Source organism: Erythrolamprus reginae, chromosome 9 (genome assembly GCF_031021105.1).
Source record: "Erythrolamprus reginae isolate rEryReg1 chromosome 9, rEryReg1.hap1, whole genome shotgun sequence".
Taxonomy (NCBI): Eukaryota; Metazoa; Chordata; class Lepidosauria; order Squamata; family Dipsadidae; genus Erythrolamprus; species Erythrolamprus reginae.
This window is the reverse complement of record NC_091958.1, coordinates 50,862,415-50,877,573: the sequence shown is the minus strand read 5'-3', so window position 1 is coordinate 50,877,573 and position 15,159 is coordinate 50,862,415. Positions and strand designations below refer to the sequence as shown.

The 15,159-nt window shown below is 42.6% G+C and overlaps 2 protein-coding genes across 2 annotated transcripts in view; one reads left to right on the top strand and one right to left on the bottom strand.

The window, feature by feature from the left end:
• BAIAP2L1 (BAR/IMD domain containing adaptor protein 2 like 1) overlaps positions 1 to 1,390 on the top strand; it is a 76,922-nt gene extending 75,532 nt beyond the window's left edge. The window contains exon 14 of the mRNA XM_070761256.1: positions 627 to 1,390. Coding sequence (XP_070617357.1) covers positions 627 to 702 — 76 coding nt within the window. The 3' untranslated portion in view covers positions 703 to 1,390. The remainder of the gene's footprint in view (positions 1 to 626) is intronic.
• A 2,852-nt stretch (positions 1,391 to 4,242) lies between these two features.
• BRI3 (brain protein I3) lies at positions 4,243 to 14,143 on the bottom strand. Its single transcript, XM_070761255.1, has 3 exons — positions 13,711 to 14,143; positions 8,175 to 8,292; positions 4,243 to 4,677 (listed from the first exon to the last, which is right to left on the bottom strand). Exons 1-3 carry the CDS (start codon positions 13,844 to 13,846, stop codon positions 4,545 to 4,547), a joined length of 387 nt encoding a protein of 128 aa, XP_070617356.1. The 5' UTR covers positions 13,847 to 14,143; the 3' UTR covers positions 4,243 to 4,544.
• Positions 14,144 to 15,159: the final 1,016 nt, after the last annotated feature.

Sequence of the window (15,159 nt, the reverse complement as noted above, 5' to 3'; positions counted from 1 at the left end):
GACAGCTCAGAAGGAGATCAATTATCTAGCTCCTCCTTGGATTCAGAACAAGAGTTAATGATACAGCCACGCATGTGGAGAGCGATGCATAGGCAACAACAACTGAGAGATTATTAACAAAGAAAATGTGGCCACCTGTGGTTGGGTGGGGCTGTGATAATTAGTGAGGCTGCTATAAAGAGCAGCCTGTGGGTTTGGCCATTGTGGAGGATTATCTGATCGTTGTGTTTCGTGCCTGCTTTATTGACTTTGACCTTTTGTGCGCTGATTTTTCCCCGCTTTGAAACTAAACCAGAGCAAAGTGTGTGTCACTTTGTGAAAGAAGAAGGACTGTGAATTGCCTCACAGCTGCAAGCGAAGTATCACAGAACTGATAAGGGACTTGTACAAATTACCAGTTTGTTTGGAGACGAGTGCTCTTTGCTATACCAAAAGAGGGCTTGGTTTAAGTGAATTTTCATTATAAAGAACATTGTTTTGAATTTTCAAATGTGTGTGTGTCTGAAATTGTATCTGTGCATTTTTGGGAGGAGTCTACCAGAGAGCTCGACAGAACATAGTCTGGTAGTTTTATCATCACAAGTCTTCTAATTGTGCTTCAATTTGTGTGTCTCCTTTCTTAACAGTGGAGAAAACCCCTTCGCAACCGTCAAACTCCGACCGACAGTCACAAACGACAGATCGGCGCCAATCCTTCGATGAGCTGCATTGGTGGGGGGCGGGGGGAACCGATTTATTTTTATTTTTTGTGATTCTACTACCATGTCAAGATTGCACAACCTGCCCCAGCCCACGGTCCTTCAGGTGTTGGGTTGGGATGGTTTCCGAATTTCTCCGCCCGCTCGGCAAATGGAGGCGCCGCTAGTTGGCGGCGGCCCTACTGTCTCCGGCAATATGATTTCTTACATACCTGTCCTAAAGTTGTTTTTAAACCTTTATTTAAATGTAATTAATGTGTACAGCAGCTGCAAATTCGCCAAAGTTTCTGACTTTTTAAAAAGGAACTTATTCTCTTTTTTTTGGCTTCTGGTTTCTGCTGATGTTCGATGCCGATTTGCTTTGATTTTAGAAGCGTGCCTTGTTTAGAAGACTGAAATTATCTTTAGAAAAGCAGAAATAAGCCAAATAGGAAAACCAGCCGATCTCTTCCTTTTCGCCTTCGTCGCTGCTTAAGATTTCTGTGCCAATGGTGTGGTTTAAATCCTATGGATAAGTTCCATTGGGTTTTTTGCTCGTGCAATTGACTTAGGTGGAATACGAGAATAGCTGCTTTCTAAACAGGCCAACCGTTTAAGGATGACCTAACAGAATATCATGCCAAATAATGTTTTCATTACGTAAAATAAAAATGTCTTAGGAATAAAGTAATAATAAAATACTCTGATCAGAACAATGGGGCATTTCTTTCATTGGTTTGCAGTGCGTAAAAGCTGAATCTATTACGGGGGCGGGGGGGGGGTATACTTTATTTTTTATTTATTTATTTATTTTGTCCAATACATAATACACATTGCAGAGAATAGATATGTAATAATATAAGTAAAGAAAAGAATAGAGGAAAAGATATAAAAGTATAGGTGAACATATTAGAAAGGAAGAAAAGATAAATGAGATAAGGAGAGACAATTGGACAGGGGACGGAAGGCACACTGGTGCACTTATGCACGCCCCTTACTGACCTCTAAGGAACCTGGAGAGGTCAATCGTGGATAGTCTAAGGGAAAAATGTTGGGGGTTAGGGGTTGACACTACTGAGTCAGGTAATGAGTTCCATGCTTTGACAACTCGGTTGCTGAAGTCATATTTTTTACAGTCAAGTTTGGAGCGGTTGATATTAAGTTTGAATCTGTTGCGTGCTCTTGTGTTGTTGTGATTGAAGCTGAAGTAGTCATTGACAGGTAGAACGTTGCAGCATATTGTGGGCAATACTTAGATCGTGTTTTAGGTGACGTAGTTCTAAGCTTTCTAGACATAGGATTGATAGTCTGCTTTCGTAGGGTATTCTGTTTCGAGTGGAGGAGTGAAGGGCTCTTCTGGTGAAGTATCTTTGGACATTTTCAAGGGTGTTGATGTCCGAGATGTGGTATGGGTTCCAGACAGATGAACTGTATTCAAGGATGGGTCTGGCAAAGGTTTTGTAGGCTCTGGTGAGTAGCGTGAGATTGCCAGAGCAGAAGCTGCGTAGGGTCAGGTTAACTGCTCAAAAAAATAAAGGGAACGCTTAAACAACACAATATAACCCAAAGTAAATCAAACGTCTGTGAAGTCAAACTGTCCACTTAGGAAGCAACATTGATTGACCATCAATTTCATTTTGTTCTCAGCACATTGAACTTCGTAAAGAGCAAATATTCAATGAGGATATTTCACCCATTCAGGTCTAGGATGTGTTATTTGAGTGTTCCCTTTATTTATTTTTGAGCAGTGTATTTAATCAGACCCCAATTGTGCAAGTTCTCCCACTTAAAGAGAGAGGCCTGTAACTGACATCATAGGTAGACCTCAACTGCGGGAGACAAAGTGAGAACACAAATCCAGACAATCACATTGTCAATTTTTTTGCCTTGAGTAGGGTCTTATTTGAGGGGTTCCCGGGGATCTCTAAAAGTTTGGTTGTTCTCTTGCCGATGTTTCAATGCCCAAGTTAGTAACATTATCCGTGCCAACACTGATGGGTCCTGAAATTTGCACGTTTGCAAGAAAGCCACCGAGCACTCGAGGACTCCTCCTCTGGGCTACAAATATTCTCCTTTTATTGGATGCTGTTTGAAAGGGTTGTCTGAAACCAGCCTTTTTTTGACCTTGGATCGTTGGAAAGGAAATGTTGAAAGGCACTTTTCCCACGCCTCAGTCTCATTCTCAGACACAGCATGGAAAAGTCCCTTCATTTTACTTGGCAAGGTTTTTCAGAAATGGTTTGTTGCCTTCTTCCTAAAGGCTGAGAAAAAGTGAGAAAATGTCACCAAGAAGGCTTTAGTGCCTAAGGTGGGACTAGAACTCCCAGTCTCCTGGTGATTGGCCCAAAGTCGCCCAACTGGCTTTCATATCTAGGGGTGGGACTAGAACTCCCGGTTTCCTGGTGATTGGCCCAAAGGGCTTTCATATCTAGGAGTGGGACTAGAACTCCCGGTTTCCTGGTGATTGGCCCAAAGTCGCCCAACTGGCTTTCATATCTAGGGGTGGGACTAGAACTCCTGGTTTCCTGGTGATTGGCCCAAAGTCGCCCAACTGGCTTTCATATCTAGGGGTGGGACTAGAACTCCTGGTTTCCTGGTGATTGGCCCAAAGTCACCCAACTGGCTCTCATATCTAGGGGTGGGACTAGAACTCCCAGTCTCCTGGTGATTGGCCCAAAGTCGCCCAACTGGCTCTCATATCTAGGGGTGGGACTAGAACTCCCAGTCTCCTGGTGATTGGCCCAACTGGCTCTCATATCTAGGGGTGGGACTAGAACTCCTGGTCTCCCGGTGATTGTCCCAAAGTCACCCAACTGGTTTTCATATCTAGGAGTCAAACTAGAACTCCCAGTCTCCTGATGATCGGCCTGAATGTCACCCTGCAGCTTTCATACCTACGGTGGGACTAAAACTCCATCTCCTGGTGATCGGCCCAAAGTTGCCGAACTGGCTTTCATATCTAGGGGTGGGACTAGAACTCCCAGCATTCCGGTGAATGGGCCAAAGTCACCCAACTGGCTTTCAAACCTAAGGTGGGACTAGAACTCACAACCTCCTAGTTTCTAGTCTGGCACCTTAAATTCCACATGGAAGCACACTTGTTAACTTTATGAATGCCTCAAATTGCACCAGCGCCTCTGCTGGCTTTCATGCCTGAGGTGGGACTAGAACTCCCCATCTCCTGGTGATCGGCCCGAAACTCACCCTGCAGCTTTCATACCTAAGGTGGGGCTAGAACTTACCATCTCCCAATTTCTACCGTGAGCCAGACACCGACCCTGGCTCGCTCTTTATTGCAAAAACTTTGTCATATTCACCCTGTATTTTTCACCGGGCTCTTTAAAATTACAGTCTGGTTGGAGAAGAACAATTGACACTTAAGTCTATAAATGTCCAAAAGAAGCGTTAACATTCGATACACGATTCAGATCAAGCTCTTTTTTTTTTCCTTTTAATTTCTCTACGGGTTCAAGTCTGACTCAAAATCTACATGCTCTCCACCCCGAACGTCGCAAGATAATTTTTCTCTTTAATTCGGAGGACAGGTGGAAAGGCTGTTGGCCTCTTTGCGAAGTTTGAAAAAAAGTGCTTTTATTGGAAAAGGTGCGTTTTAAACAGGAAAACCCCAAAACGGAGAAGCTTCATAATCGACGTGCCCAAATATCAGTTAAGTTTTCACGCGTGGAAAGAGAGAAGGACGCCCGACGCTTGGTAGTTAATTGTATTTCTTTACAAAAATCAGCTCCCGATGCATAAACCTGATTGTACATGACATTTACATTAGAAAAACAAGGGGTGGGGTGGGTAACAGCTGCTTCAAAAGCCTCTGGGGGTGGGGGGTTGGTGGTGGTGGTGGCTGCTGATCCCTTAACCGAAGGTCGCCCCGCAGTTAGGACACGTCCGTTGTCTCAAGGCGAGGCAAAAGATGATCCCCACGGGGAAGAAGAAGATGGCGCAGAGGATGCCCAGGCAGGTAAAGGTGTCTTCCAGCACGCCGACTCTGCAGAAAGGAAATCAAACGACAGGGAGAAAGGAGTTGACGACAAGGGTGGATAAAAAAAAATCAAAGGCCAGTAAACGCACGAGATGTACGCGTTAATAGGGAGTCCTTGACTTACAACGGTTCCATTTAGTGACCAAAGTTACAACAGCACTGAGGATGATTAGGGGACTGGAAGTTAAAACACATGAAAAATGGTTGCAGGATAGAATCTATCTATCTATCTATCTATCTATCTATCTATCTATCTATCTAATCTATCTAATCTATCTATTTTATCTATCTATATCTAATCTATCTAATCTATCTATCACCTATCTATCACCTATCTATCTATCTATCTATCTATCTATCTATCTATCTATCTATCTAATCTATCTATCTATCTATATCTTATCTATCTATCTAATCTATCTATCTCTATATCTAAACTATCTAATCTATCTAATCTATCTATCTATCTAATCTATCATCTATCTATCTATCTAATCTATCTATCTATCCTATCTATATCTAAACTATCTAATCTATCTATCTAATCTATCTATCTATCTAATCTATCATCTATCTATCTAATCTATCTATCTATCTATCTATCTATCTATCTAATCAATACTGTGTTCAGTTCTGGAGACCTCACCTACAAAAAGATATTGACAAAATTGAACAGGTCCAAAGACGGGCTCCAAGAATGGTGGAAGGTCTTAAGCATAAAACGTATCAGGAAAGACTTCATGAACTCAATCTGTATAGTCTGGAGGACAGAAGGGAAAGGGGGGACATGATCGAAACATTTAAATATGTTAAAAGGGTTAAATAAGGTCCAGGAGGGAAGTGTTTTTAATAGGAAAGTGAACACAAGGACAAGGGGACACAATCTGAAGTTAGTTGGGGGAAAGATCAAAAGCAACATGAGAAAATATTATTTTACTGAAAATATTATTTTACTGAATGAGTAGTAGTAGTAGTAGTAGTAGTAGTAGTAGTAATAATAATAATAATAATAATAATAATAATAATTTATTAGATTTGTATGCCGCCCCTCTAGATCCTTGGAACAAACTTCCAGCAGACGTGGCTGGTAAATCCACAGTAACTGAATTTAAACATGCCTGGGATAAACATATATCCATCCTAAGATAAAAATACAGGAAATAGTATAAGGGCAGACTAGATGGACCATGAGGTCTTTTTCTGCCGTCAGTCTTCTATGTTTCTTTCTATCTATCTATCTATCTATCTATCTATCTATCTATCTATCTATCTATCTATCTATCTATCTATCTATCTATCTAGTATCTATGTATCTATCTATGTATCTATCTATCTATGTATCTATCTATGTATATCTATGTATCTATCTATGTATCTCTATGTATCTATGTATCTATGTATCTGTCTGTCTGCCTGCCTGCCTGCCTGCCTGCCTATCTATCTCTATCTATCTATCTATCTATCTATCTATCTATCTATCTATCTATCTATCCATCCATCCATCCATCCATCCATCTATTGCATAGGGCAGTGTTTCCCAACCTTGAAGATATCTGGACTTCAACTCCCAGAATGCTGGCTGGAGAATTCTGGGAGTTGAAGTCCAAATATCTTCAAATGGCCAAGGTTGGGAAACACTGGCGTAGGGTATTCTGTTGCGAGTGGAGGAGAGACAAAAAAACCCCAGCCTCGTGCTGATCTTGTGCGATTAACTTGGTGAAAGGAAAATTGGGTGTGGATATTAAAAGAAAAATATGCACTTTGAGTCTTGCAGACATTTTCTTAACAAAGATCACAGGTTCGGTTGGAAGGTCAAGAGCCATAAAACTTTCCAATTAGAGAAAGGCTAATGTTAGCTAATACAGTAAGAATTAGCCGGCTCTCCAGGCCGTCTAAAAATAGAAAATGAATGTTTACATTCCAGTTTAAAGCTGGGCTTGCCCTACTCAGAGTCAGACACTTAAAATCTGCAAGAAAATCCCCTCTTTAGGGTTTAATTAATTTAGCGTGAATCGAGGATGAAAGGTTTATTTCGAGTCTTCGGAGAATGGCAGCATACAATCTAATAAATTATTATTATTATTATTAGATTAGATTTATTGGATTTATATGCCACCCCTCTCCGCAAACTCGGGGCAGCTCACAACAATAATAGAAAAAACAGTACATAATAACAAATCCAATGCCCACCAATCTAATTACAATTTAAAATTAGTAATTTCATAAAACAATCCCAATATATATAAAAAACAGGCACACAGTCAATCAATCAACCAACGGCAAAACAACATGGGCAAAGGGGGAGATGTTTTAGTTCCCCCATGCCTGACGGCAGAGGTGGGTTTTAAGGAGTTTACGAAAGGCAGGGAGGGTGGGGGCAATCCTAATCTCAGGGGGGAGCGGGTTCCAGAGGGTCGGCCCCCCCACAGAGAAGGCTCTTCCCCTGGGTCCCGCCAAACGACATTGTTTAGTCGACGGGACCCGAAGAAGGCTGACTCTGTGGGACCTAACCGGTCACTGGGATTCGTGCGGCAGGAGGCGGTCCCAAAGATATTCTGGTCCGGTGCCATGAAGGGCTTTATAGGTCATAACCAACACTTTGAATTGTGACCGGAAACTGATCAGCAACCAATGCAGACTGCGGAGTGTTGGAGTAACATGGGCATACTTAGAGAAGCCCATAATTGCTCTCGCAGTTGCATTCTGCACGATCTGAAGTTTCCGAACACTTTTCAAAGGTAGCCCCATGTAGAGAGCGTTACAGTAGTCGAGCCTCGAGGTGATGAGGGCATGAGTGACTGTGAGTAATGACTCCCGGTCCAAATAGGGCCGCAACTGGTGCACCAGGCAAACCTGGGCAAACGCCCCCCTCGCCACAGCTGAAAGGTGTTTCTCTAATGTGAGCTGCGGATCGAGGAGGACGCCCAAGTTGCGGACCCTCTCTGAGGGGGTCAATAATTCCCCCCCCCCAGGGTAATGGACAGACAGATAGAATTGTCCTATTATTATTATTATTATTATTATTATTATTATTATTATTATTATTTTATTTTTTTAAATGGAGCTTTTGACTCAGCTATTTTACTTTAAAAAATTTTTTTTAAAGGACAGCATGGAAAAAATGATCATATAAGGAAATACACCATGATAAAACAGGATGTTTGGTGTCCAGTGGTGAAATCCAATTTTTTTTCCCAACTACCGGATTTGTGGGTGTGACTTGGTGGGCGTGGCATGGCGGGTGTGGCTTCTGGGCATGGCAGGGGAAGGATACTGCAAAATCCCCATTCCCTCCCCAGGAAGTGAATTTTAGCATTGGGAATTCCGTTTATTTTATTTATTTACTCGTTGGATATATATGCTGTCCCTCTCAGAGGACTCAGGGTAGCTTTTAATTAATTGGCTAAATCCAATTAATTTAAAACTAAATAAACTAATCTAAAATCCCCAATTTCCTCCCACCCACCCACCCACGCACCCAACCCCCTAAAAAGAAAACTGACCTGCAAGCTGGACAGCCACCCACGACTATGACCGATGTGGTGGGAGGGGGCTGCTGGATTATTGTATATGTAGTATTGGGATAGTTGTGCGGCTGCGAACTACTTGGAGCGGTATATCCTGGACGAGAGGAACGAAAAATGGAAAGAGAAATGTTTTGTTTATTTTTTTTAAAGAGTCTTTATTAAATATTTTAAAAAAGAACATACAAACAATTTTATTTATTTATTCATTTATTTATTTATTAGATTTGTATGCCGCCCCTCTCCGCAGACTCAGGGTGGCTCACAGCAATAATAAACAATATATAACAAATCTAATAATTTAAGAGAAAAGCTAAAAAACCCATTATTAAAAGCAAACATACACACAAACATACCATATATATTATATAAACTGTATAGGCCCGGGAGAGATGTTTCAATTCCCCCATGCCTGACGGCAGAGGTGGGTTTTAAGGAGTTTACGAAAGGCGAGGAGGGTGGGGGCAATTCTAATCTCAGGGGGTAGCTGGTTCCAGAGGGTTGGGGCCGCCACAGAGAAGGCTCTTCCCCTGGGTCCCGCCAAACGGCATTGTTTAGTTGACCGGACCCGGAGAAGGCCAACTCTGTGGGACCTAATCGGTTGCTGGGATTCGTACAGAAAGAAGAAATATACACAGTACATAATAAAACTGAAAAGAAAAAAGACAAATATATACGGTATATATATATACAGTACTATATCAGTGTAATTTACTAAATTGGCAACCTTTTTGTTGACTATCATATCAGATAGCCTTTTAGTAGTTGATTATAACTATTCTAGGTATATTCTACTATATTTGTATATTATTTGTTTCATTTGATCTGTGTTTTCCTGTTTCATCTTAAATATAAATATAAATTATATTAATTAAATAATTTTTTTTACTATAAATATAAGTATAATTAAATATAAATATAATTTTATTTTAACATTTTGGTTAGGTTATCAACCACGATTCGTTTTAACATCAAATTGCGTGATTCAGTTCAGATATTTCGTTCTTGGGTATATCCTGGACAGGAGAAACCAAAGTGGACAGAGAAACATTTTGTTTAATGACCATTACGACGTCGTTTAAATATTTTTATTTGTTAATTAGTTGGAGGGATGAAGTTATGGGAAATGAAAACAGAAAGCAAAGAAGCTCCATTAAGTGTATGAATTATATGAAGCTTTTATATACAGTATGTATTTTGTTAGATATTGGTATTGTGTTTTTACTTGCATATGTCTTAAGGTGGAGAAAAATAATTAAAAATAATTATGCTCAGAAGAAGCCATGGAGAAGAGCTGAGGTCCAAAGCTTGGAAGATATTAACACCACCGTACAAGATCTCCCACCAATGCAAAAATAAAAAATGGACCACCAGAGTCCTTTTGAGCCTTAAGCGACTCCTTAAGTTGTTATAGTTGTGACCTATAAGCATTGCTTCTCCCAAATTAAATCAAGGCCACAATTCTACTCAACACCACAAAAAAACAACCCTCAAAGTATTCCCAACCCTTTTAAAGCTAAAAGCCCCTTTCCCAGAAGTTCTTGTAACCTGGCCCAAGGCCTAATGACATGGTTCTAGAGTTAATGTTTAACTTCTCCAAACAGATCTGCTGGCAGGACCAGAGCAGGGAAAAAAAATATATTACCGTATTTTTCAGACCGTAAGACGCACTGGTGCATAAAATGCACTGAGATTTTGAAGACGTAAGAAAGAAAAAAAAAGTTTTTGTCCTCTCTAGCCCCCAGGAGCACTCTGCAGGCCCAATTTTTTTGCAAAAAAGGGTGTAAATGGGCCTTTTTCCACATATTTTTGCAAAAAAAACAGGGCATGTAGAGGGTTTGGGAAGCCTGCAGAGTGCTTCTGGGGACTGGGGGAAGGCAAAAATAGACATTCGGAGAGGGGCGGCATACAAATCTAATAAATAATAATAATAATAATAATAATAATAATTATTATTATTATTATTATTATTATTATTATTTTTGCAAAAAACAGGCCAATTTCCACAAAAATGGGGTGCAGGGGTGGGTTTTTGGGAAGCCAAAAATGGCTATATCCAGGGGAGGATTGCAATTACTGTTGCTACTGGTGCGCTGTGCGTGCAACTTTGGTTCCCTTTCGTGCGCGCGGGCCAGTGTGTTTTTGCATGCACAAGAAGCAAAAACACTGAAATCTTGTGAGGGGGATGTGTGCATGAGATTTTGCTTCCGTGCATGCGCAGAAGCAAAAAACCCATCAAAATCTCTCTCGTGCATGGCACCCCCTTGCGAGATTCTGCTTCTGCACATGTGCACAAAGGGAAAATACACTGGGCGGTGTGCCCATGCATGCAAGAGGAATGTAAATGTGCATGCAGCGCACCATTTGCTAACCATTTGCTCAGCCTTTTCCCAAACCGTTTTGCTCGGTTGCTTTCTTGCAGAGGTTTCATTCCCCAAAGGACCCCTTATTTCAATCCTCCTTTATTAGCACTTTTTTCCAAAGCAGACAAGGAAAAAAGCCAAATCTTATTAGATGCACTCAAAAGTTAAATACAGTGGTACCTCTGCTTAAGAACGTCTCTACTTAAGAACTTTTCTAGATAAGAACCGGGTGTACAATATTTTTTTGCCTCTTCTTAAGAACCATTTTCTACTTAAGAACCCGAGCCTGGAAAAATTTCCCAAGAAATTTTCCCAAGAAATTTAAGAGCAGAATGAAGGCCCGGCCAGTTTCCTGCCATTCCCCCTTTAATCCCGGCCATCTTGGGCTTTTCTGGGCTGCCAGAGGAGCCTTTCGGTGGCGCTTAAGGAGGCTTTGGCAGCCCAGAGCGAACGAAGCATTTTCCTTTCTCTGGGCGCTTGGAGAGGGAATAAACCTCTGCCAGCACCCAGAGAAAAGAAACGCTGCCTTCGCTCTGGGCAGCGACTGTTCTCCTCGTCCTCTTCCTCCTCCGCCTCCCACCCAAATTCCGAGCTTTTATTTCTTTCCTAATGGGTTTGCACGCATTATTTGCTTTTACATTGATTCCTATGGGAAAAATTGCTTCTACTTACAAACTTTTCTACTTAAGAACCTGGTCACGGAACAAATTAAGTTCTTAAGTAGAGGTACCACTGTATTCTCCAGTTCGCTGCATCCAACTATCTTTATAAGTCACGCCGCAATTATCTTGGTGGGCAACAAACAACAGACCACAATTCATATGTACAAATCATGGTTTCCACACTAAAGGGAGGCACAAATGCAATCGGTTGTGGTTTAATCTACAAACCATGATCAAAGCAAAGCCAGGTGAGTTTGATGGAGAAAAAGTTTCTTAGAAACATAGAAACATATTCTTCGCGGGACATGGTAGTGGGAGAGGTTGTAGCCCTAAATCGGGAGTTTTGTAAACTCTTTTCATATTAATTATTATTATTATTATTATGCCTTGCTTATTACTCCTGGCTGGGGAATTCTGGGAGTTGAAGTCCACCCATTTTAAAAGTTGCCAAATTCGAGGAAAAAAACCCTCGGTAAGTCCTTACTATATGGCTTCAACATGTTTCCAAACCATAACCATGGTTACATATTTGTTCTTTGGCAATAATTATGACTTATTAATGATTTCTGCATTATATAGAAAAGGTATGGTTTGTATTGCTTTTAAGGTTACGTGTTATCTTTGCCAGCCTGGTGATTTAAAAAAAACATAGATGGTTACCAATCCTTGCACTCCACACTGGCCAAGTTCACACCTTACACTAAACCAGGAGTAAATCTCAGGATATTTGAACCCTTCCTCCTCCTGTACCATCAGCCTGACTCCCAACGAAAAAAGGAACTTTACTCATTTTCGAAAGTGACAGCTGAATTCAAAGGCTGGTTTTTACCAAAGGAAGTGATTACAAAACAAAGTTGGGGTTTTTTTTTAAAGTCCTTGAAAGTTTCAAATGAATCATCACAAATTTCAACCATGTTACCCAAGGGTTTTTTTTCCTTTTTAAAATGAGTAAATTCACAAGGCCTCTGAATCACTGCTGCTTCCGTCAACAGAACTCAAGTTTCCCAATTTTTAAGCTTAAAACAACAATACCAATGGTTTCCTTGGTAGGGAAGTGGGGGAGTTTGGTAGAAGTTTTTGGAAGGAAAAAAAAAGTCCTTTCAACCCAAACCAGTTTTCCACTTGGTTCTTTCTTTCTTTCTTTCTTTCTTTCTTTCTTTCTTTCTTTCCTTCTTTCCTTCCTGCCTTTCTTTCCTCCTTCCTTTTTTTCTTCTTCATTTTCTTTCTTTATTTCTTCCTCCTTTCCCTTTCTTTCCTTCTCTCTTCCTTTCTTTCTCTTCTTTCTTTCCTTCTTTCCTCCTTCCTATTTTTCTTCATTTTCTTTCTTTATTTCTTCCTTCTTTCCCTTTCTTTCCTTCCCTCTTCCTTTATTCCTTTCTTTCTCTTCTCTCCTTCCTAACAAATTCCTTTCTTCCTCCCTCCCTTCTAAAAAACCCGTTCCTTCCCATTTTTCTTTCCTTCATTCCATTTTTTCCTTCCCTCCTTCCCACCCTGTCGCCAACCCTCTTCTCTAACAGATCGCTCCCCCCATCAGGTATGTCTGGACCGCAATCCTCAACCCTTGATGGGAGCTGTAGTCCCGTGGGCCTGCTGTAAACTGGGTTGCAGGAGAGAAAGAAGAGGAGGAGGAGGAAGGCCTTCAACACCTCCCTCCATTCACCCCACTTTCGCAAGAGCTGGGCTTCCCCTTCTCCAGCTGCCAAGCCCGCAATGCCACCTTCGCCCTCCCCTCCCAAGGCGAGAAACTTCAGGTAAGCCTCCCCACTCCTTCTCCTTCCTACCTCACACCAGATAGGCACTCTGTCTGTGCTCAGAGGCACTCTTTGCCCAGGCAGCACCTTGTCTTCTTCTAAAGGGGGATCCCTAGTAGAGGGGGATCCTGCCTGGGAAATCCACTCTCCCACCCTTCCTTCTTTCCTTCCTCCTTCCCTCTCTTCTCTCTATCCTACTTTCTTCTCTCTATCCTTCCTTCCTTCCCCTCTCCTACTTTCTTCTCTATCCTTCTATTCTTCCTTCCTTCTCTATCCTAACTTCTTTTCTCTATGCTTCCTTCTTCTATCCTACTTTCTCCTTCCTTCCCTATCCTTTCTCCCTATCCTCCCTTCCTCCCCCTATCCTACTTTCTTCTCTCTATCCTTCCTTCCGCCCTCTATCCTTTCTCCTTCCTTCCTTTCTCCTATTTTCTTCTCTCTGTCCTCCCTCCCTTCCTCTATCCTACTTTCTTCTCTCTCCTTCCTTCCTCCCTCTATCCTACTTTCTTCTCTCTCTCCTTCCTTCCTTCTCTCTCCTTCATTCCTCCCTCTATCCTACTTTCTTCTCTCTCCTTCCTTCCTTCTCTATCCTTCCTTCCTTCCTCTATCCTACTTTCTCTTTCCTTCTCTATCCTTTCTCTCTATCCTTCCTTCCTCCCTCTATCCTACTTTCTTCTCTCTCTCCCTCCCTCCCTCCTTCCTCCCTCCCCTCCCCCTTCTCCCCTCTCCTCCTCCTCACCGGTTCCGGCGCCCGCGGGGAACGGGTAGGGCGGCGCCGGCGGGATGGCCCCATAGCCCGGGGCTGCATAGTTGCCCGCCGGCCCGTATGGGCTGTAGGGCGGCGGCCGGTCCTGCAGCAGGGGCTTGTTGTCCATGGCGCCGGGCCGAAGACCGCAGCTGGGATTCTGTCTCTGGAGGGAGGCGGCTCAGACCCGCGAAGGCGGCGGGCTCCCCACTTGCACCCAGAGCCGGCGGGGCATGTGGGGTGGGGGGAGGCGGGTAGGGGGGGAGGGGCCAGCCGGGGGGAGGGGAGGAAGCGCCTCTCGGAGAGTTTTGCCGCCCCGCAGTAGCAGCACCAACGCAACCCGCTTTGTGCCTGCGGGCGGCGGTGGCGGCGACTCCGGCCGGTCACAAGACTGGTGGTCACGTGACTTCCTCGGATTGCAACACGCGCCCCATCCACCCCCTCCTCTCTCCTCTTTCCCCTCCCCGCCCGCCGGTCACGCCTCCGGAGAGGAGGGAGGGGGGAAGAGGGGGAACGCCTCTTAAAGGGGACGCGGAGTAAAAGAAAATATCATTACTCTTACTGTTACTCTTACTATTACCGGTATTGTTACTATTGCTGTTACTATTGCTTTTACTGTTACTATTATGTAATAAACAGGGCTGTGGAAATATTTACTGACCCCTCACATCCTGGACATAAACTGGTTCAACTCCTACCCTCAGAGCCCTGCACACCAAGACAAGTAGACACAAGGAGTTTCCCCCAAATGCCCTCACTCCGCTAAAGAAATAATTCCCTCAACACTGTCAAACTTTTTACTATGTCTGCACTACTATTCCTACTAGTTTTTTTCTCATCATTCCCATCATCCTTTTCCTCCCACTTAGGACTGTACGAGTGTAACTTGTTGCTTGTATCCTAAGATTTTTATTAATATTGTTTCCTCATTGCTTCTTTGACCCCTATGGCAATCATTCAGTGTTTTTTACCTCATGATTCTTGACAAATGTATCTTTTATTTATTTATTGGATTTGTATGCCGCCCCTCTGCTTTTATGTACACTGAGAGCATGAGAAAAAACTAGTAGTAATAGTAGTGCAACCTTAGTAAATAGTTTGACAGTGTTGAGGGAATTGTTTAGCAGAGTGAGGGCATTCGGGGAAAAACTTCTTCTGTCTAGTTTTTGGTGTGCAGGCTCTGTGGCAACGTTTTGAGGGCAGGGGTTGAAACAGTTTGTGTCTGGGATGTGAGGGGTCAGTCAATATTTTCACCACCCTCTTTTTGAATCGTGCAGTCTACAGGTCCTCAATGGAAGGCAGGTTGGCAGCCATTGTTTTTCTGAAGTCTGTGTCGGTCCTATTGGGTTGCAGAACCAAACCAGACAGTTATAGAGGTGCAGGTGACAGACTCAATGATTCCTCTGTAGAACTGGATCAGCAGCTCCTTGGGCAGTTTGAGCT